At 38.5% G+C, this 24,273-nt stretch overlaps 1 protein-coding gene across 3 annotated transcripts in view; it reads left to right on the plus strand.

Annotated features, from left to right (window-relative positions):
• Positions 1-24,273, plus strand: part of FHOD3 (formin homology 2 domain containing 3) — a 390,937-nt gene that overhangs the window by 22,789 nt on the left and 343,875 nt on the right. For all 3 annotated transcript variants that reach the window (XM_030444367.1, XM_030444368.1, XM_030444369.1), the window contains exon 2: positions 12,896-13,002. In XM_030444367.1, the coding sequence (XP_030300227.1) occupies positions 12,896-13,002 (107 nt within the window). The remainder of the gene's footprint in view (positions 1-12,895; positions 13,003-24,273) is intronic.

Genomic DNA, 24,273 nt, shown 5'->3' on the forward strand with positions numbered 1-24,273 from the left:
GTGAAAAGGAATTCTATTTTATTAACTGTTATTAGTTAACACGGATGCTTTTTCTAACATAAGGTAGTATATAATTATTTATTATTTTAGAAGAAAGCATATGCTTTTATTTCTAAACTTCTTGGAATGCAGCAAGTACTAAAAGGCCATGTTTGGAGAGGGGGGATGAGCTTGTGAACGGTGCCTTGATCTAATGCTTGGGAGAACATTTGCTCTTTCTGAATGTGCCAAAAGCTTAGTGTTTGAGTGTGGGGTTGGTTATGCTGTGGGAAGTGTGACTCTTACCACTACTTTAAATTTACTTCCAGCTTTTTTTCAAAGGGCAAGTATTGGGCATGTTTCTCATGTGAAAACCTTCAAACTATTTTCAGTTCTTAGCATTAAAGGTATCTCCTCTACATGCAGACACATTCACTTAATAAACCACATTCACATTCTCCTTCAGCTCAAGCATAAATCAGTGTGTTTATTGCATTCTGTGTTGGGTTGGGTTTTTTTGGTGGGTTTTTTTGTTTGTTTGTTTGTGGGTTTTTTTTTGTTTGTTTGTTTGTTTTTTGCTGGGCTATTTTGACAGCTTGGTGCCCAGCTGTATTGCAAAGAAACCTAACCATTTGTCATGAGGTAGATTTCCATTAAATGTAGCCACAAAAAAAGTTGTTGCAACTGCTGGACAGAGGACTAGAGTACATACATGAGGCAATTTGCTGTAAAGTTGACAAATGCAAACCTGGCTTATGAAAACATTTGGGGACATCAAGGTGCCATGTACGTTTGGTGTCTGAGAGCATTCCCAGCATCTTTTCTACAGGCAAATCCATTTGGAATTGACAAGCAAGATATCTTAAGTTTGTTCAGTCAAGTACTACAGAAAGTTATGTTCAGTCTTGGTGAAAAACTAGAAGTGCTTTATTTCGGAAATTCAGATGTTTTAAAAAAAATACTGGGAGCAAGCACTGAAAACAAGAGTTCCACTGGACTGATTTATAAGCTTTTATGCTTATAGCAAAGTACAGGTACCTTGCATTTCTTTTGTGCATAGATAATTGTGATAATTGTGTCAGCAATCTACAGGAGTTAACACCAGATGGTTTAGAGTGATACTTGAGTACCACACTAATGGACCAATTTAAATAATAGATATTGGATGGCTGATACCTTGAAAATACATTTTTTTATATGCTTTCAATTACAAGAAATTAGCCTTCCTATTCCTGGAAGCATTTAATTGCATTTGATCTCTAAGCTTTGAACTCTAATTATGAACTTTATTATGTGTGGTATTTAAAGCTCACTTTTAAACAGTTCTGTATTTCATTTATTTATTCCTTTGTTCTGAAACAGGTTAAGAGCATGACTGACCTTTTTTTGGCGTATGTTCTTGAGTACCATGATCTCCTGTTTTTCCCCCAGCTATCTGAATCTTTTTGTTCTCTTGTGGCATCACCTGGTCCTCACTGATATCATTTCAAGCCTGTCCACTGTCAAAGAAAATAAGTTGGGAGTTTATTACTAAAACCATTTGTTTGTTGTTATTTTCACTCTATGCCCTTTGAAATAGGGTGATCAGAGTGTGAGCAAGGAATAAATGCTGTTGAGATATGGCTGGTAATGCTGCATTTCCTTACAAAGGTATATTTCATTTGTAACAGCATTGAAGCATGTGGTTTTCTGTTTCATTATTGTTCGGATGTGATCCTAATGAATGCAGAGGTTCTCTTTTGTTTGCCTATTCTAGTCCAGACAACTGTTTAAAGCTGGGTGTTGAAACTACTTGGCAGCTAATCAGACAAGGAAGAAATGAATGAGTAAAAAAAAAAAATTAAGTGATGAAGCATAAGTGCCAAATAAATTCTGCTTAAGGGTAGAAAATCAAATTTTAGATCCCTCATTTACTACTGGAGGTAGGAGTTAAGAGTCTGCAGGGTACATAAATATATATATATATATATATATATATTGGGTTTGGTTTTTTTTTTTCATAGTTCTTCTATTGAGTTGAAGAGAATGAAACTTTAATCATGCTCTTTTAATTACTTCCCAACTGATGTTTGGTTTTGAAACCACAGAACCTTTAAAAGGCAGTCTAAGTATTAGGAAGAATTGGCGATTGTGGTCATGAGAATATTGCTGGTAGACAAAATCTTTCATTTGAACTTCCAAGATTCAGACAGCACCTGAAAAATAACTCAAGTTATTGACAAGTGTGTGATGTCTTTGTTAATCCTGACATGCTTTATTTTCATTAGTATTTCACACAAACCCTTGGTTTGAATGTGTTCAGTGTATTTTCCTGTACCTCAGGCCATGGATCTGTGCTAACCTTTTGGTTTATTTTGTGTTTTTTGTGTTTTTATTTTTATTTTATCTTTTGGTTAACTAATGAGAAGCCTCCCAGTCACGATGTGTTTATAATGAAAGACAACTTAGCCTGGGCTTTTTGTGTCTTTTACTGACTCTGTTTTTAATTCTCATCAACTCCAAATTTCTCCTGCTTTGACGCTCAAAAGTTTGTGAGTTTGCCAGAACTTCAGTCATTTTAGAACTACTCTCCCTTGCCAGCTGTCTCGTTTTCCCTGAAATTTCCCTGCTCTGGGTTTCTCAGTGTCCTGGTGTCTTGTCTCTATTTTCTCTATTTTCCTTAGTTTTGATTTTTCATATCTGAAAGATCATAGATGCAAATAACCTTTAAGTACTGATTTTAAGTCCAGCTTATCTGAGGACTGACACTGTAGCTGCTTTATTTTTAAAAGGATGCAAATGTGAGTCATAGGGGTGGAAATGCATTGTTAGGTTAGGGATGGGTATCTTGGTTTTTAAGCTATATTGTCCAGTAGATTTTTAGCCACTGTGTCAATGAAACCACCATTGCTCAAGATGGATTGCTTTTGGTGCTCACTGTGTTTTCTGGATATGGTCCAGTGATTGTGCAGGAGTCCAATATTTCAATTTTGTGATAGGGGCAGCGAGTAACCTGCAGTGTCCCAAATGCAGATAAAGTAGAGATGGTGCAATCCTTAGAACAACCTCTATCTTTTCATTGTTCCTGCAAGGTGGAGGGATGATACTAAAAGAAAGCTTATTTTCAGGGATGTGCATTAAAATAAAAGCCTGCAAGTCATATGTTCATTGTGCTACATCACTTGAAAGTTTTATTTCAGTGAAGTACCCTACAGTTTTCAGTTGAACAGTAGTACAAAAGAAGCCAGATGGAATTGTTTGCAACAGATTAAATATGATTTTTGGCTTCCCTGAACTACTACTTTAAAAAAAAAATATTCCTGAGGTTATAACTCAGTGTTTTTCTTACACAGTTCTTCAGAGACACAGTCTGAACAAAAGATTCCTCAGATTATAAACTCCATTGAAGGTGATCCTTCCCCTCCTCTTCTCCCTGTTATTGGCCCGTCCCCTTTTTAGAGATTATTTTCATTTCCTTGGGTACCTTCACAGTAATTCCAGCCAAATGACAATGAGAGCATGTCAGCTGTAGGCATCCCCTGTGTATCAGCCAAAAAGCTGTATATATTTCCAAATATCTTGTTCTTATGGCCACTCTCCTTTCTGTTAAGCTGAAGATGTACCTAACCATGAAGGTGAGAAGATCTGTTTTTTTGTCATTGTAGTTAGGAGCAGCTGACCACAGATGAGGAAAGGGAATGGAAAAATCTAGGTACCAAAAAGTTAAAGGATGCAGAGGCTAGGTTATTCTCACCCTGGTACGTTCACTGTGTTTTTGGTAAGAAACCCTAGGAAATGCAGTAGATTTTTTTTGAGTTAAGAACTGGAGAGTTTTGTTTTAAATTATTTGATTTTGCTAAGGTCTACTGTTGGCTGTTTGATTTGCAGGTCATCTCAAATTTAACTAACTTAATTTAATTAAGTAGAAGGGAAAGAATGTGTGTTAGTTCCTCATGCAGCTTGAAATTTGGCGTAGTTTCTCTGCAGAAATTAAATTATTTTAATGCTTTCAGTTAACCTTTTAAAGTTTTTATTTAACATTAAAGTAACCCCATTTCTAGGTGAATGTGTTTGGCCTTCTTGTTCTATGCTTATTGACATTTTGAGCACTCATGAACTTCCTAACAATGCCTGTGTGGCTGCTGCTGGAAGCTCTGGTGTCGTATTTGGATACAGATACTCTAGTAAATTCTAAATTGTTCCCTGTGGAGCACTGTGTTAAAGGGAATCACAAAGCAACAGGTCTACAAGTCAGTGAAGTAATTGTTGAAGGATAGCAACAGGTAGGTATCAAAGTGTTAGGTTTTTGCTGTGGTGTGTTGCCTGTAATTCAGAGCCCCCCTGAAATAGCAGTTCCAGAATTTTGAACTCTGAACTTCCTTCTGTTATTCTTAAGTCAAACCCATAATATTAATATAACAGCTTTCTGTGTTTGTTTTCAGTGTCTTTGTTATTTCAGCAGAATATTTTTATTGGCACTGTATTGTTCCAGTGGCTCTTGAGGTTCTAATGTGGCATTAATGTTTCACTTAATGCACTCTATTACCTGACCCCAGGATTATTTTGTGGCGTCTGCCAGGCCAGAGATAAAAGCTGCTGGTCCAGACTAGGAGTGCAGGCAGTGTTCAAAACACCAGCATTTCATATCAGGGAAGCAGTTCCTTGTAAAGTAATTGTGCTCTGACAGCCCCACACCCAGTTGTGCAAACCTTAGGACTATACTTTGTGTGTAGGCACAATTCCATCAATGCAGCTGCACATAAGCTACACAAAGTGGACAAAGTTGGTGAAGTAGTTTGACAACGGCAGTTACTGTGTTAAAGATAAACCAGAGGTACATTAGCATTAATCACTGTTCCCACAAGCTATGCTAATGGCTCCCCAAGAGCTGCAAAATTGGTGAATACTGTCTTAAATGGAATCACAGAATCACCTGGGTTGGAAGGGACCTCTGGGATCATCAAGTCCCACCCTCAGTCCTCTGCCACCGTGGTTGCCAGACCATGGCACTGAGTGCCACATCCTTCTCTTCTTAAAAACTTCCAGGGATGGAGAATCCACCACCTGCCTGGACAGCCCATTCCAATGCCTCATCACCTTCTCTGTATAGAATTTCTTCCTAATGATAAATAATTTCTTACATTATAAGGTCAAAGTTCTAGCAAATTGCTTAGTTGTTTGTTTGGGGTTTTTTTGTTTTGTTTTGGGTTTTTTTGTTTGTTTGTTTTTGTTTCTTTTTTTTTTCTCTCTAGCCTCTAAATGAGTGTAGAAGGTGAGTTTGCTGCAGTTCAGAAACCCTGCTGGCTTCTTAGAGCAAGGATGACTGAGGGTGGCACAGCTGCCTTCTCCATAAAAGACCTGTAGAGAGCATGTTCCTGATTTACTTTTACAGTTTTGAGCTCATAGAAGTGTTGGTTTTATTTAAATTTTAAAGAATATTTAAGAAAATACAGTTATAAAACTGTACTTGAAAAGGAAAAAACATGGGAGGAAGAAGCATAGTTTTATTTCAAGCAATTGCACTGGAGCTGCTTGGATTGTAGGGACTTTTAGATCAAGATTGTAAATTGGGTTGCTGTCATACTTGAAGATGAGAGCACTTAAGAGTACACTGTTAATTTTGGGTTCTAATATTTGACTTAAACTGCTGTCTTTCCTTTCATCACATTAATGTCAAACTTTTTTACTTGAGATGGGTCATGTGGCATCACACCAAATGCTTCGGTCTCCCCCCCTAATGTTGCCCAGAATAATGACTGCAACATGCTTAACCATGGCACAGACCAGATAGCACCTACTCAGGTGAGAAGGGAGAGGCTGATGGCCTCAGTGAGAGGGTGCTTGGAGGTATCTCTGAGGCCAAATAATTATTCTGGTGTGTTGGCTGGAGTCTGTGGCATGCAACCAAACCATTGCATCACCATTTTTCATTACACTATGAGAGCTCACTGTGGTGGCAATCCTGTTACATTTTAAGGACTAGCCATGTGCTGCTACAGCAGAATCTAATCTGCTGATTTGTAACTAAAAAAAAAATTGAAAAAGCATTAAAATTCGAGTCTTTCTGGATATAGCATGGTTATTCTCAGTTTGAAACTTGGCCTTGGATGGCAGAGTGTTAAATGTTTATTCACACAAATCCCTTAGTGCAGTTTGCTGATAATTGCTGATTACCAGCTGCAGACTGCTGGTAAGCAGGCAGAGCTGCTTTCTGTGTGTGTGTATTCAGCTTGATTTTTTTTTTTTCCCCTTTAGTTTTAGTAAAGATGGGAAGGAAAATGCAGTGCAGGGGAAAAGCTGGCAGTTGTTGACCTTGGTAATAGGATTGCAGTTACACTAGGATCAGCTGAACCAGAAGGCAGCATGTTTGAAGACTCTGTAGCTGTAGTATGCAAATGTGTCAGGCTTGTGACATGTAAAGGAAAACAAGATTTTGGATTTAGAAAGGAAAAACAGCTTAAGATTACTTCGCTTTTTATTGACCCTACTCTGCGAAGCATCCTGTAGGTGAATAAGGAGCACACCATTACTGATGAGAACAATTACCACCCCATAATGTTTAAGTGAAAGATGAGCTAAGACATTTGAATAAGATAAGGATTTTCCAAGTCTGTGCCAGAAACTAGAATGGAGGAGGGATTTTTATTACTGTAGTTTCGTAATACAGGATTACTGTAATCTTTCCCTCTCTACCATTGCCTTTTCCTGTAGTTTTGGAAATAATCAAATGAGCAAAATATTTTGCCCAGTAGCCCCCGGTAGAATTACTGGTGAGAGATGGCAATGCTTCCTGCTCATGGCAGAATGTGGTTTTGGTGATTTGTAGTAACACCAGCAAACAAGTCTGTCCTCCTATCTCATAATGTTAGGACACTTCATTCCATTAATGTGATCCGTGATTGCTGTCTGAACTGAATTTTTGAACAGTGCTTACTTTTATTTAAATGGAAGATAAAATCTTGAGGACATCTGTCCTTTACACACACTGGCTGCTGACTTGGTAACACCTTCTTGGTGTTTAGGAGAGATGTGACAAGGCACTTGTCCAAAATAATTTCTTCTGACTGGCTTGCTGGGGTGGGGGGATTGGGAGTGAGGAAAGAGCAGGTCTCCATCATAGTTTTAGAAAAACAGAGTTCTGTGGCCTTTGAACAAAAAGGGAAGGAGAGAAGCTTTCGTAATTGCATGGGAGAGCATGATGGAGCCTCTCTAAGTTCTCTCCTTTAACCTCTGCTGCTGCCTTGGGACAGAGAAGCTTAAACAAGCCAAAGAAAAGCCCACTTTGGATGCAGACGAAAATAGGAAAGCCTTCTGGAGGAAAACAGACTTGCAGTAGTTTCTGTTGGCGTGGTAAGGTGTGTGGGGCCTCTGCATGGAATTATTTACCCACTGGGCTTCTTGAACCAGACGTCTGGGGTGTATGTGTGTGCTAGGAGGAGCAAGTGGCAATACTCAGTCTGTAGGCAGATGTATGGGTTGTGTCTGTGTGTTCAGAAGCAGAATATTCTTCTCTCCTCACACTACCCTCTCCCTCTGTTTTCAGGTGTTTCTCTTGGATTTTAAGAAGCTAAAAGCAACAGATGGAAACAATGGGTGAACTCAGATATTTTTTTCTTTCCATTCATTCAATTAGTTTTTGCAAGTGGCAATGGTTATTGGTTGGCATCAGGTCTGCAACCTGGTGATCATTTAAATGGCATCAGGTAACTGGCTGCTGGTCACTATTTCTTGCTGCTTTTTTTTTTTTTTTCTCCTTCTGTTCTTACTCTTTTTGATAATGTGTTCCAACTCTGAAATTCAGTGAAACAACAAGGTCTTTATGAAATGTGTTACCCCTTTCTGTGGGTCAGTGCTTGAAATGAGAAAAGTCCATCATTGCTGTACTACTGTCCAACTATTTTGAGTCCTCTTAAGCTTGATAACCCTGTGGTACAATTTATTATGGCCCCACAGGTTGGGGGACTAGCCACTACTAGCTGGATTTGGTTACCTGCAGAAGATGATGACAAACTGAGCTTCTGCCTTATGTTTTTGATTTCCTGGCAGCCTGTAAGATCTAATTGCAGGACCTAGTTGCGTAGCTTTCCCCAGCCTGCGTGTGTTCCTGGGGCAGATGGGTGCATTGCTGCTGAGGGCTCCCTGGGTGCTGGTGAGGGAAGAACAACCTCAGGGGAAGTGCAAAGCTGAGCTCTGCAGCTGTGACCTTGCTGTGCCTGTGTGTGGTTGGAATTAAAGTCAGGACACCCTTCTCTTCTGTGGTGTGGTTTCACTTTGTAAGGGGTTAAACAATAGAGGGTGAGGGAGTAGGAAGCTCTGCTTTTAAATGTTCTGATACTTAAACTGTTTAATCAGATGTTTGTTCACTTTTGCATAATTAATTATGTTCAACTTTTTAGAGGGAAACTTATAATGTTGTAATTATTGCCTCAAATCCTATGGTCTTTTTATATATTTCCTGTTACTTTTTTTACATTTCCCTTACATTTCCATCTTCTGTGGGAAAACTCAATTTCAGGGTTATTTAAAGGGTTTCTAGCTGTGGTGGTGACTCACAAGGGCATCTATAAAATTTCTTGTGCTGAAACTACAATTCTGCTACTGCTTAAAAAACCCCTGCTCTTAAGTGCTTACCTGGAGATGATTACAAGACTCAAGACAAAAATTTACTGGCAGACAAAACAGAAGTTGTGAATGTAGCACTGATTTTTTGGTTTTTAGGTCTTTTTCCCAATTATTTTTTCTTTTCTCCACATTTGGACACATGCATTATGATTCAGTCATTAGTGATAACGATCACATACTTTGTAATTCTTCATGCTTTGCCTTGTTGAAAGCACAGAGGGGTTGTGCTCTGAGAACACACTCAGAACTCTGTGTGTGACCGCTCTCATTGCCTGAAGATGATTGGGAAGTGAATAGAGCAGGTATCTGCAGGACAGAAAAGTATGCCCTGGTGATAGACAGTGAATGATGCTGTACTGAAGTTCTTGTGTTTATCTGCACTTGTTTGGCTTCTCAGACAGAACTGTTCCTTCTCATCTGAGGGCTCAACTTATAGTTCATGGATCTAACTCTCAAATTCACTTTTTTTAAATGCAAGGAAAAATATCTAAAGCATTATATGCATTTATATACCTATACATACATGTATGAAACTGTTGGGGTGCTGGTATTTAGGTCATTATGTGTGCATGATTATTTTTATTTTTCATTCAAAAAATATGCTCTGGATATTTAGTCAAGAAACCATTAATTTGAGAACACGAGAATGTAATCAAAATGCATACACATTTTTTTATAACTTCACCTGAAATCTTGTGGAATACTGAAAACGGAGTAACCCTGTGTGACTCCAGGACAGTAACTTGGAGAAGTTACTTGTCCCATTTGATGATGTGTCTCCCTGTTGATGTTTCCTTGACACCTGTAGTGTTATTTTAATGTGACTATAAGAAAGTATGGAAAATTGCTGTAAAGCCTACAGGATGAGTTGCATTTTTGTTACTTGTGTTGTCCCTTTTGCTCCTCTGGGCTATACAGGAAAGTGTGAATCAAAAAAATTCCAAGTGATCTGAGGAGACTGGCAAGAGAGATTTTAGAATAAATGAGTTTTAAGCTCATGAAAAGGTCTTGGAGAATGTGACCTTGTGGCAATAGTAAAAATGACAGATCTGAATTTTGAGACCAGCAAGGAATACTGAACACTGGGAAGTTAGCCTTGTGAAGAACAAAGCTAAATAAATGGAATTAATTTCTAAAAAGTTGAGTAACAATTTTGGTTTTGATCATCAACACCGGCTCAGTTAAATGTTCTTGGAAAGACTGTCTTTATGAATTCTGCCTTTTGATTGTTGTCAGAGAAAATGGTTGGTAATAAGGATTTCAATGTGAGGCATGATCTGTGGGAAGAGCATGGTGTGAATGAACGAGATGGGGTCACTTGTGTGGGTCTCCAGAGATGGGAGAAGTGATGCATAGCAGATGAAGATGGGATTAACACCGAGCAGAGGGGAGAGACCAACATCCTGAATTGTTATTAATAAGCACTAATGAGTGAACATCAGCCATCCTTTGTGTTGAAAATGGAAGGCAATTTACTAATTAAAAAAAGAATCATAAAGTGGCTTCTTTTTTTGTATTCTGCCTGTAAAATATGCATGCATGAGAAGCTTGGAGGCAAAGTAGCAAAGTGATTCTATATAAGAGGGATTTGAGAGTTCATTGCCTTAATATTTGAGCTTCTTGTAAGTGTTGTTTTGCTCCCTTCCAACACTGTGTGTACACATACAAGAGATGAAAAAAATCTCTGTGGGAAGATTCAATGTTAAGTAATGGAAATAAAAGATATTTCCATTTCATTCATTACCCTAACTCCTATTAATGGATACAGTGTACAAGTACAGTGCTTCTAAACCCACGTGAATACCATGTTCATCTGAAATTAGGGAGAAGAGATTAAAATAGGTAGAATGTACTACTCTTTTTATTTTGTACTCAAGTACTTCCTCTTCTCATGGTGCTTTTTATATACTAAAGTCACATTACTAAAGCATGGTTCCTTTCCCTAATTATGCAGTATAATTGGAAACTGTGGGCTAATCTCCTAATCTCCATAGTGACAACAGGACATTTATCTAATTAGTAGTTTGCCTTTTGGCATTACTTTGAATAAATTATCATTTCATTAGGTACCCTGGGCTACTGGGAAAAAAAGTTTCCCAGAGTACTATTTAGTCTTTTGTCTCTGAAGAGTGTTTTTTGAATTAGTATAGGTTAATAATATCATTTGTGACTGGAAAGATAGATTATTAATACTGTTGTTATTCTTAGTAACACAGGACTGTCTTTGGAGGATCTTTGCTTTCTTTAATTCCTGCGAGTCAGAGTAAAAACTTATGTTACCTTATTTGATGACTCCTTTGCCAGGGGGAAAAAAAAAAAAGAAAAAGAAAAAAGTGGAACGGTTTGAAATAGAACTTGAAGTCAAGTCCTTCCTCTACACTTTTCCTTTCTCCTGAGGATGAACTTTTCTTTAGGATAGCAAACAGTGCAAACACAGTGGTGCGGACGAACTCAAGTGTCGTGCTCTGTCACTTGTAAATGAGCATTTCTGCATTTTTTCTGATGCAGCTAATTCAGAATTTTCAAAAACTTGTGTTCTTTCCCTGCATATTCAAATCAGTGATGGGAAACTGAAGTGGGTTTTTTTGTCGTTTGTTTTTCTTTTGACTGCCAAGTAAGGAGTGTGAGTGCTTATTGTGCTTTCTGGAACAGCTACTGGCAACCCATAACTTTGATAGGAAGCTAAAAGAGGTAATTCATTAAAGATGGATTCTCACTGATTTTCTTCCCTAGTGTTAAAAAAGAGCAGAAAGAAGAAATCCATGGGTATGTGATAAGGTTGTAATTTCCTTTTCTTGACTGATTGACTGTTTCAGACCCTTGCTTGCCCCTTCAAAGAGCCATTGGCTATTACCTAGGGCAGAATATTGCTATGAAGTATGCTGTTAAATATTCTTCCCTTCTCAAAGTGACCTTTGAAGCAGGGATGTACATTTATTTACACCACCATTGTCAAGGTTGCCTCTTGGTAGATACAGAGGCATCTGTCTGTTGTTTTACCAAATCTATAGGAATGAAACATCTTCTGTTTGCCTGGTTATTCTTGAGGCTGCTTGGCTATCAGACTGGATTTTGTATTAGTAGCACAATGCACCTGGGGCTTACAATATTTGTGAATTGGAACTGGTTACAAAAGGAACTCCAGTGTGGAGTGGATGTGCAAAGGTCCACAAGAGCCTGTCCAGCTGGGCTCTGTGATGACAATTTTTCTTCTTCAGGCTGCTTTCTTTTTACTAGGGAGTCATTTACTCCCTAGTAGGGAGGCAGGACAATCCTGTACTTAGACCTGCCCTTTGGTAAATGTTTTCTTGTTTCCTTGCCCTAGGAAGGCTTTTTTCCTTGTTACTTGTGATTTGACACCCAGTTAGCACATGGTGAGAGAGGAGCTCATGTTACTTTCTAGCTCTTTGCTCAGACTTTTTTAGTTACCTCTCTTGATTCAGTAATTGTGTTGTGGACCCGTGTAATGGGTTAGCCAGAGTTTGGAGGTGGATCTTGTAATGAGCTTCCTGTAAAAAAAAACAGGAAATAATTTTTCTAAATTCAGTCAAATCTAGCTTAGCTGGAACAGTTAATGGAAGACTTGAAGATGAGGGAAAACAGGATGGAAATCAAAGGTTTATAAATGAATCTCTGCCCCTTCAGTGTCATTGCAGGCAGGTTCCTGCTTTTAAGTCTGGTGCTTGGTTGCCTCAGCACCTCTGTAGGAAGTTGGTACGTGTGTCCAGTACTCTACCTTGGTGCCCAGGAAAGTCTTCCCTGGAGTATCTGAGACCAGGTAGCACCTGACCATAAAATGAGAACACCAGAATATCTGGGTCTTAGCTGACTGCATTCCCCCCTGACTGCAGGACTGCAGCTCATGTCTGGCACATGCAGTGTCCCTTGGCCGTATCCTTTCTTATAGGGGACATTGAGTGGCTCACATCTGCTTCATCCTTCCACTTCCTTCTAGAGGCCTAGAAACTCTACTTAAATGCACTGTAAGAACAGAAAAAAGTAATAAATATCATATATATATATAAAAATTAATTTTTCTTTTCCTTATAGAACTCTAAAGACACTGTGATAAAATCCTCTAATGTGTATGCTGCAAGAAATAGGTTTCTCTGTGTTAGTGGTTTTGAAATTGTGGTCAAGCATAGTCTAGTGCATATGGATTTGGGATTGCACAAACTGTGGAGCATCACCCATTTTCATATCTACTCCCTACAGATGATTTTCGTTTAGGGAAATCTTGTCTGTGGACCTGGAAAATCAGCAGGCAATGTTAGAATGGCTGTTGTGATCTAATGATCTGAATTTTGTTCTACAGCTTGATGACTGCACCCTGCAATTGTCCCACAATGGTACCTATCTGGATCTAGAATCCACCCTAGCAGAACAAAGAGATGAATTGGAAGGCTTCCAGGAGGATGCTGGGTAAGTAAATGTTTACTAAATTATAGATAAATAAGCATGTTTGTCCAGAAGCATAGAAAAGATAAAATTCTTCCCTTCGTAAACACATCTCCTCCTTTCCACAATTAATAATTTTATTGATTCTTTATCTATGTTCACTCTTACAGTTTCTCCAGAAGGAGATGGTATACTATAAGAAATATATCAAGATGAATGCCTTGACGAGCATAATAATTTTTTATAGTTCTTTAGAACTTGATAAATGAGAGTGGTTGGTAGTGAGAATTCTGAAATGTTTTTATCTGATACCAGTTGGTGTAGATTATATATATTATAGATGGTGCCCCTGAAGTAAAAAACTCAATTTCTTTGTGCCTTAATATTTAATTCCTCCTTTTATATTATTGGAGGAAAGGCCTGTATAGGTATTTTTTTTTTCCTCCTGGCATATATTTTAGCCAGCCTGGTGTGTGTGTTGTTGTTGTTTTTTGAATATTCTTCTCTGAGCTCTTTTTTTTTTTTTTTTTTTTTTTATTATTGGTGGCTCACATGTATTTCTATGACACAGCTTTCCATAAACCTGTCTCTGAGAACTGAAAATGAAAGCAAAAGTTACCATCAGTATGCATCTGTGTGAATGCATGTATAACATTTGCTTTTTAGAAGATTATTTCTTCTGGACTTCTTAGGTAATCACTTTTTTGAGGTATAAAATGAACAGACAGTCTAGAGCTATTTTTACCATTTGGTTGTTATATTGAACTGGATTACTGTAATTAATTTTAAGGGTACTTTTGGCATGGACTTCTTCTGTGTGAGTAATGTAGCTGTGCCAGAAAGAAATTAACTGCATGCTGCAGGTCCTTTCTTATTACTGGTAAGAAATACAGCCCTTTTCCTGTCTTGCCTTGTTTGATGAATACTTCTTACAAATTTAAGCTGACCCTCTGAAGGTTATTTTATGTGGTAAAGCATTATTAAAGAATGTTACATATATTAATGTGTGCATTTGTGTACGCCCATGCCAATTTAGGTGTGTTTTTGTAACTGTTGGAAGGTAAAGAAATGGTTCTCTTAGAAATTAATGAGTTAAAAAAGTTCTTCAATAGGTGGAGTAGCCAGTGCAGCTGAACTGAGTCTCCCTTCCTTTGCAGTGTAGGAGTCCTGAGTGTTGAAGTTGATCTAATCTTCAGGTTTATGCAGAAGTGATTAAAATTACTGTTAAGAACAGCAAGTTCTTCTTTCCTGCTGACTTTATTATTAGTTGAAGTCAAGTCAGGCGAAGGAAAAAAAATTGGTAGTTTTTCGTAGTACTACATTGGAGCTTTAAGTAACGTTTTCTTTCCTTTCCACTGATATCTCAGTTAGAATTCTAGCAATTTTAACATTATTGCTTTTAATACCCCACAAGGGCATTGCTGACTAGTTCAACAAGCCAGAGAGAGGTTGGTGCTTTTCCTGCCAGACTTTGCACTTGAGCTGGCAAGCTACCTTCCACTTTTCATTTAATTTCTGCTTCCTTTGGGCACAAAAATTTACCAATAATATGAATTGTTACTGAAACATGATGCTAATTTTCTCTCTGGTGTTAGTCCCAGGAAAAAACTTAAAATATGTGGAATTAGTGCTCTGCTTGGAATTGCATGTCTCCTGTGTTTTTTAAGCTGAAAAAATCAGGTTATGTTTTTGTGTACTTTGCACATGTGCAGGCCTCACCTTAGTTGCACAACCTGTTTTCATTTGATTAATTGCTTCTTCTAATGGCTTGTCCTGCCACTAATGTGAAATCTGCTGGGAGGTCCTTCATTCCTCTGCAAAGATGAACAAGGGAGGTATGAAATTGGGTGTACTAAGGTGCATCAGAAACGCTTGGGCTGCAATTTATTATTGGAATTATCTTTGGACATTTGTAACATAAAAGAGAACAATCATTGTGTCTGCTGTTGTATGTCATGTGTGCAGCCCTCACCATCATGGGTCTTTGCCCTGCCCTCTGAGGTTGTCCCTCTGGTAATTGTGGGTCAACAAGAAGTGCTTTGTTTTGATGTTTCATCTGCCTGTCTCAGGTGCACCACCACCTGCACCATCAGGGATAGGCTGATATGTACTGATGCAGAGGCAAGAGGGGATTATTTCCTGGGGGGATGATCACCTTAGCACTTCTTTTGAGGTGCCTGTACAAGTGGTATACTTCCCTTGGATAACCCTAGCTTGTGCTTAACCTGCAGCACAGGGGTTGTGCTTTACCTTGATTGTCATGAGGTTGAGGGGTTTTTGTTCCATTGCTTTATGCACAGCAACTTGCAGGTTGGACTGCTGAAATCCTATCGAATTTTGCTCTGCTGTAGTGGGATGAAGGTCAGTGAAGTATAAAACTTTTCATGTAGTAGTAATTGGCTAGAGGACAATCAGGTACTGGTCAGGCAGAAAAAAAAACAAAACAAAGCAACTTCTGACTTGTCAGCAGCTTGGCAGGAAAGGATCTGATTTTTTTTGAGAGCTGCAAGCTGAAAGCAGATTGGTGATTATGGTGCTATGGCAAATGTAAAGGATACCCCAGGGTGTAGAGCAGGAATTTAGTCAGTGAAATGGCATAAGTATGGTGTCTTTGGTACTGGTGAGGATTTAGCTAGATTTCTGCTCCCTGTGTTTGTCCATGTTTTGTGGGAGAACTGGAAGAAGATAAACAAGAACAACCCCAAACTTAAGAAATTTGTGAGATAGCTTCCCCAGATTAATTAGTGACATTGTCACTTCAGGATAAATGCAACTCACGTGAAGTTACTCAGAATAAAGGAATATTCTAGACATAGGCTAGTGAATGCAGATGGTAATGCAGAAATCCCAGGTTTCTAGAAAACGAAATTCAAATTTTTTGGCCTTGGAGCTCCGTTGCCCTTGCAGAGACCAAGGTGCTGAGCTGAAGCGCTCCCAAGATGGAGCTGCTGGCACCGGGGGCTTAGCAGCATCCTGCTGTCTGGGAGGGACTGACCACAGAAACTGCTTAGTCTCCTGTTTTCTCTCTGGGTCATTTCAAGGTCCTGCTCTTAATCTTCAAAGCTTTTAATTTTCTGAGATTAGGCTACCTCAGGACTCTCCTCTCTGCTATGCTGAGGCTGCTGTGCTCATCAGGGTCACTGAAGCTTGCTGAACTCTGAATGAAGGAATTAGTAGCTGGTTATTTGTGGCATTTTCAAAATTTTACATCCTAAACTGTGTAAGCTCCTATTAAGAGTGACCAGAATGTCTTGCAATCTGTTTGCAGAATCTTTTTGTCAAAAGTTCCCGTTTGCCCAGGCAAAGCTCTGAAATTTGTTTTATTTAATTTTTTTTTTTAAATTCACCAATGAAAGGAGACAAATAATTAAACTGTGCAGAAAACAAAACCTTAAAATTCTTTAATGAGAGACTGCAGTTATCTGTTTTCTCATGGAAGTCCTGTTTTCTCATGGAAGGGACTGGATGAGCATAGTGAAAAATGAGAAGGATTTTTCTTCAAGGGGAAAGAAGAGGGATAGTGATGGTTAGGCTGGACGCTTATGATGTGTGTCTGTAAATAACAGCTACTAGAAACAGTTTCAAATTAATCCCTTTGAATTACTGAATATAAGGAAAAAAGGCTTTTGATAGTTGCTGTCTACCCTAGTAGAATCTAAACTTCTGTTTTGGGAAGAGAAACCCCAACACATGTATCCTTTTAGCCTGTAGTGCAAAAACTGAGCAAAATGTGGACAGGGACAGGACTGTTTTTCTGTGTCCACAACTCTCACTGCTTCCATGCACCTTGGGGAATGGCAGTAGGATTCAGAAGAATCAGATCAGTTTTATATGGAATATTTTTTGGATGGTCAGGATGAACAGCTGAGCAAGCAATGAGGCTGACTCTGCAGAATGTGTCGCAACCAGAAAACAGGTCAATAAAAGCATGTTTTGTTGAGGTGCACTTGGCATATAATGCTTTTTTTCTTCATTTATTTGTGATTTTACAGAGTGATCAAGAGTTATCAAGCAGTTTATGTATTTGAATTACCATATAATTGCCCAAGTTGTTTTTAACAGACCTGAATGGTATTCCACAAGATAACAGTCTTAAACTGGGGACCAAAAAAGCTTCTCCAGACAGCACACTAGGAGCAATGGAGATATCCTAAGTGAATTCAAGACTTTTGTTCAGCAGATAGATTGTTTTAAAGCTCTTCTGACAAATTACTTCAGTGCTGATGGTTTTTGCATTCCTTCTAGACACCCTCTCCCAAGCCCTTGTGGCTGTGTTTTAGTCCCACTAAAATTGGATGCCAGATGTTTTTTTCTTGATGCTGCTGTTCAATCTGGGCTCAATTCAGAATCTGTTTAGGTCAATGGAGTCTGGCAGGGATCTTTAATATTCTTTTCCTGCTTAGGTACTGTGTATTTTTCCATCTTAGACTTTTAGATTAGCACAACTGTGAGAATAAAAAGTTTTTGTCACATTTTTATGCAAGGAAATTTGGGATGCATTTGAAAGTTAACTTGAGTTTTGTCTAATAAAAGTGGTGTGTCCCTTTACTTGAAGCTGTACTGCAAACTTGCAGATCGTATGCTAATTTTGTATTAGTTTGGACAGAGTGTATTTGTATTAGTTCACTGTTGAAAAATGCTCTCAACAGATGACAGCTTTGTCTCCATGTTTTGTCTTGATGTCATTTCCATAATGTTTCATAGTTCAAACAGCAAGAAAAATAAGGGAGGGACAATCTTTCCTGGGGGAAATTGTCATGATGTGGCTGCCAACAGTAGAGCCTGTATGACTTCTCATTGCAGCCACAGAATCATAGAATAATTTGGGTTGGAAGAGACCTCTAAAGGTCATCTGGTCCAACCCCCTAAATCTTTTACTAATGTTTCAAGACATATTAGTTCATCTGAATATTTTGACTTCTGTGATATTTAGTTATTACTCTGACCAAATGTGAATTTGAAAAATGTAATGGATCATCACAATAAAAGCATGCAACAAAGTCAAGAAAATAAAAATAACCAAACCAAAACTCCAACAAAAACAAACCAACAAACAAAGCAAAAAAAAGGCAAGCTTATTTTTATATAGACGATTGCATTAGTTTAGGAAGCTGGCACACAGCAGGTGGTGTGTGGAAGCCTTCCTCTTGTTTTGCTTAAGTTGCTCTTTATGAACTGTGTATCATCATTTGCACTTATCCAAGTGAAAGGACCAAAAAGACTCAAAACTGTAGAGGAATACGATGTTGAGTGGGACTGAGCCTCAGAGTGACTCAGATGATGCTGGTTTTGCTTTCAGTCCTTTTATGCCTTGAATAGCCTGGTATGTTCATAGATTTCCCTCAGTGAAAAATCTCTCTCTCATGCTCTTTGGTTAGTGTCTAGGTGTATTCAGCCTGTCATATACCTGAAAGGTTAGGGTAAATTTTGGGAGGTATAGGACTTTCTACAGGGTAGCAGTATTCCAGTCTATATGTGTCAGATTGAATAGTGAGACACATTTGAAGTTAGTGATTAGCTAACACTTCATTGTTGCAAAACAAATGGGCATAGAGAGCTTCTCACATTTCTAATAAAGTTAATTAAAATAAATTAAGAAATAATTTATTTTTTCTGGATTAGTAAAGTGGTGCTTTTTTTAATTCCCTCCTGCCCACAGTTTGGGGAAAATTTCTCTTAGCACTCATGTTTGCAAAACTATGCAGCTTTTTAACTCTTAAATCTTTATTCCTAATAAAATGTCTTTATTTATAAAATAAACAAATAACTCGAATGTTGAAATTGGTCCTTAGGTGGAACTGTAGGAGTTTCTTTTGTTAGTTAGCTTGCAGTGTTCCTTGACAGCAAAATGAAGTAACGGGTCCCAGACACTTTCCCTGCCACAGAACAACAGCAAAGCATCTCTGAGCATTCATGCTTCCAGGGCATGTTATCAAGAAGAATTAAGAAAACATACATGTATTTCATAGAGCTTGACAAATGAGACATGTGACTTGAAAATATGTGCCCTGGAAGTAGGATGGAGGCAATTAACATTTCAGTCTTCCACTGTACGAATTATTGACCAGTTACGAGATAAGGATTTCTTGACAAGGTGTCTTGTGAAAAAGATCAAATTAAGCTTTCCTACTTGTAGTAAGATGCTATTACTTTAGTAGTTAGGGAGTGAATACTGCTATATGAATGTAAAACATATTTAGAAAACAAGCATTTGAATGAATTATAGCAAACTTTAAATTTTACTGCAGACCAGAGCTTATTTTCTCATATTCTCTCAGCTTTAAAACTGGCTTCATGGTGTGGAAGTAATTCTGTTCTGCATAGATCTAAATCAGAGACTGCAAGTGCTCAAATCAAAGGACAGAAAGCGTAAGATCCAAGTGGACTTATGGAAAGAATGTGTGGTCACCTGCTTCAGTGGGCTGGCCAGGAGGGAGCTGGAGAGTGGCTGTAATCACAGAAATTACATGGATCACAAGTATCTGTGATCTGTAGTTGAAGCCTGGGGACATCAAATTGGGGTGCAGTCAGTGAACCTTAGAATTTCATTCCAGCCTAGGTGGAGAACCTGAGGGGAAAAAAAAAAATGGTAGTTCATACTCTTCCTTTCACTTGCATGCTGCTGTGTCCTTCAAGTGGAAGCAGAGTTGGTTTTGCTCTCTTCCCAGTGCCTCCACAGCTTGGAAAAGCAGAGTCATGCTTCTTCCAACTGAGAAAGAGCCAACAAGTACAGTGGCACCTTCCCCAGCTTGGACAAGAAGGCACATCATTGCTTCAGGAGCTCCTATTCCTCTGTGTTGTTTTAGGGGAGCCGGAGTCTGGGACTGGTAGACCTGAGCAAGGCAGCTCATGGGCAGCTCTTGGACTTGATGTCTGTCATATGTGAAGAGACCCAGTGATCTTACACAGTGCCTTTGGAAAGAGCATCAAAAGCTCACACAGACCTTCATGGCATCTGAGAGAGCATCTCAAAGCCCAAGAAGTAAAATGTTCTTTAGTCTGCTTTTGTCCTGAGTGTTTATTTGTGGGTTTTTTTTTGGTCAGGTTGTTTTTCTGTTGAGGGTTTTTGCATGCTTGAGTAACTCTGCTAACATGTGGTTGTCAATACTGAAACAGCTGTGTCTCCTCTCCCAGTTTGCTCCAGAGTTTGCTCACAGCTATCTGTTATTGAGGGAAAAACCTACCTCTGTGGAAACATTTGAAGATTTGCTTTTTTTTTTTTTTTTTCATTTTAAATTTTAGTGATTACTGCTGGTAAATGAACGCAATAAAAGTGTGATTTCCACTGGAAAATGTATTGCAAAAATACTGTTGTACTTAGCTCTCTCCCATTACATACCAAATATGGTGCCAAACCAAAAAGTGTGTGCATCATTCATACTGTTTTTCCTAGGATAACCTTTTTATAAGATAGTCTAATTTGGCATTCAGGTTTACATGTGAAAATAGTTGAGGAGTCCAATATTTTAGAGTGGAAACTGAAATTAAAATAACTTACAGAAACAGCTGATGCCAGATGTTTTATTTAAAAACATTTAATTTTATTAACATTGAAGCTCCTTAATAGCTGTGTTTGCACTCTGCCCTCCTCATGAGGTTATAAGCCAAGTGAGCAGCTCTTAAGGCTTGGAAATGTGTTTCTCTTCAATTTGCAGGAGGAAATCCCTTCCTTTCCCCATAAACCTGTGGGGCTTCAGGTGGGGCTGCCTGAAAGCACTGTAGGGCTGCTCCAAATTGGATTCATGTTGGGAATAAAAGCATTGATTTGAGGATTCAGACATCACCACCACCCCCACTGGGTACAGTGTCAGACACCCACTGTCTGCTGGTGCAGCTTGCAAATGGATGTGGAGTTACCGTGGAGCTACCCAGAGTGTGCAGGCAGTGGAGTGACTTTGTGCTGGGTAATGAGTAAAAGCTGAGAACTTGCTACACCTCTCATTCCACAGCAAAGGGCGTGTGTGCCCCTGCTCTGTGGTAAACACAAAGGAGATTTTTATAGGCAAGCTCACACTCTGTTTACCCCGTGGGAATTCATCTGTCTGTGGATTTGGTGTGCGTGTGTTTGTTTTACCACCGACTAAAGTAAGGTAATAATCTGCTGCTGGTAAAAATAGATGTCTAGTTTAATCTCCAGTTGTGAAATAACAGCTTAAATGATTGCAAGTCTGTGACTAGCCCAGGATCTCTGGTAATGAAGTCATGAAAACTAGTGATTTCTGCCAGGGTTAAGACCAGAGCAGTACAGGAAAATAGTCATTAGTTTCACCTTTACTGCTCAGTAATTGTGCTTGCTACCAAAAACGTTGATGGCACAGCAGTTAATGCAAAGCTTATTCCCTAAGTGGAATTAAGATGCTTAAATAAGTAGCCTGAGGGCAAAGTGTTATATTTGAGAACTTGTATGTCAAGTCATGAAAGAGCTCTTGCCAAATATGATGTTAATGGAAAACTTCCAAAAAGCAGAAAGATCCAAAGAATCACATTCATCAGTGAAAAGCTGAATTTATTTTCATGTACTTATACTTACATACACACATGCATGCTCTACTGTAAAGTAGGACAGTTTTAAAATAGTTCTTGCTGAGTCTGATTAAACTGGTTGCATCCTGAGAAAGAGTGTACTTAGTCAATTAGGCCAGTAGGACAGTGCTTTGGAATGTGTTCTATGTCACTTTGGGAAATCTCCCAGGTTGTTACCTCTTTAGTATCATCAATTACATTGGAAAATCATAAAAGATAGAGTTTTTTTCCTTAAGGTATTAGAGAATGATTTCTAGAAGAAGGGTAAAGTTAATGAAAAATTATTAAAGCCCTTTTTTTCCAAGCTATGTAAGTCAAGTTTTAGATAATTTTAATTATGAAAAGAAAATTAGAACTCTTTCAGTCAGAGTTAAGTAAGGTACCAAGGGCCTTTGTGTGGATGAAGAGATTGTGTGGGTGCTGTTTGCTTCTGCTTTGCACCTGTGAAATTCTTGTCATGAACTCTGGCTGGCTGGCTCTTCTGGAACCAAGGTTCTGTGATATGATTTGGAGCACCAGAGCAATAAAACCTTTACCCGAGGAGGTGAAAAAATCAAGTGTCCCAACTGAGAGAGATTAGTTTATTTTGCTTTTGGAAAGTGTTGGTCAAGTGATATGTCTTCTCCCCAGAAGAATGTGATGCAAAGTTGGAAAGCCTTCTGGTTTTGTGTTTTACCCAGAAGCAATGTTGTTAAACTAGCATTTCTCAGGCAGTCTCCTCACCATCTGTCAACACGAAGTGTGTGTTTTCTTAATGCAGAAATACACGGTGGGGATTTAACTTTTCATTCCATCGGACTGTCACAAGACAACGGGATAAACTTCCTGCTGAAAACAATTTTATATGGGTTGAGCTTTTGAGGTGAAATGGGACACAGCTTTGTTCATGGTTAAGGACAGCTCTTGTAAAACAGTCACTGACTGTAAAGGCAGCAGTCAGCCCTCAAGTATTTTAGGGGCTTTTAGAAGTTTATTCTTTTAATGTGTGGAAATTGAGCCATTAACAGCTGAGAAATAACCAGCATGATGATTCAGAAAGTAGGGGAAGGGAGCAGGGAGAGAATTCTCATTTTCCAGCTTCTGGTATTTGCTTGCACAGAAACTACTGAGTAGGACAAATGGAACAAATATCCCCTCATTTTAACTTGCTGCTTTTCACAGTGTGTGAAAGTGATTCATTGTCTTTTGGCAAAAGTTATTGCCTTTTGATGAGGCACACGGAAGACCCCACCCAGACCTTACCGACATAGCCTCAGCATATATTAGTAATAAGGAATTAGGCACAACTAATGTGGCTTATGTGGCATATTTCATTAATCCCTTGAATGTTTTACTCATCCCTTTTGAATTTGATTTTCTTTCCCTTCCATCCTATTACATTTTAATGTTAAAAGGAGAAGCAAAAAGAATGATAAAAACTGCTCAGTAAATGTCACGCTTGGGAAGAGGGGTTGCATGTAAAACACTAGCACCTTTTAGTGACTGTATATGTAGTCCTTGTTTGCAGGCTTACCTGGGCAAAGGTGTGTCAGCCTCAGTGCTCTTCCATTCCTTGACATTCATATGTAAGTTTTTGCATGGTATACAGGTTGTTAGCAAGGAACAAAGCAGTTGATTATTAAATTCTTTTTTGCAAACACAGAAATAGTATTGGAATAATCCACAGGGGAAAAAACCATATACAAGCCTCACGATATTTCATTCCTTTGCATACTGTTGCTTAGGTTAATAATTTGCAAGATTTTGCCTGTTCAGTTTTTGTTTAGGGAATGTGCCATTTGGATTATTTTTACCTGGATTAGTCAAATTTCAATTTTTAAATTTTATTTATTTATTTATTAATGAATAGTGAACAGGCATCTGAATCGTCTCAATCTGTTTGCATATTTTGATTCACTGTGTTCAAAGGTGTTATGGTCCAGGAATACTCTGAATAAAACCACTAAGTTAAATGATTATATGACTTACAAATGTGTTGCAAGAACAGGATGCAGACACATTCTGACTTTACACTAAGCTTTTAGATGGAAAAAACGAGCTAAGATAGTCTGCTGACTTAATTTAAAGATGTGTCTGTGCGTGTGTGTTTGCTTCTAACTCCCTGTCATGCTCCAGAAAGGGTCACTAGTGCAGTCATCCATTTGAATTGTATTGGAGGTGAATCTTATCAGTTAAAAGGCCCTTTAAAAATTTATTGCCTGAGCCCCTTTGTTTCAGTTATCCAATGAGAATATCAGGAACTTGAACATGACAGTTGGATTGTTGGATGATGATTTGTGAAGAACCTGAAAAAGATTTTTTTGTTTGGATAAGATTTTTCAGATGACTTTCAGAGAGTTTCTTAATGCCTCTCTCCATGCACGTGTATGCTCTCTCTCTCTCTCCAAAAACTTGGCTTTTATACAACATTTTTTTAAAGTGTTAGAAATTTTTTTACATCTCTCAAGTCTGCAGTTGGATGGAGAAGCATATCGTATTGAAACTGCAGTCACACTGTATCTTAACAGCTTTGAAATCAAAGTCCAGGATTTATGCTGTCTGATTAATAGCAGGTTAAGAAACACTTTCCTTATTGTGTGCGTGCTGGCTTGCAGATCTTTTCCAGGGAAAATCTGATAGACTCCAGTGCTTGAACTCTGGCAAAAATTTCATCCCTTATGCATTCAACAAGGAATAGTTTGTTCCCACTGCTGATGTGGAGTACCTTAAGCTATGAAGTGACTGACTGTGAGGCAGTACCCTATCACAGAAGCATTTTGCATTCCCTGATAG

The sequence above is a fragment of the Calypte anna genome, chromosome 2 (genome assembly GCF_003957555.1).
Source record: "Calypte anna isolate BGI_N300 chromosome 2, bCalAnn1_v1.p, whole genome shotgun sequence".
In the NCBI taxonomy this organism is placed as follows: Eukaryota; Metazoa; Chordata; class Aves; order Apodiformes; family Trochilidae; genus Calypte; species Calypte anna.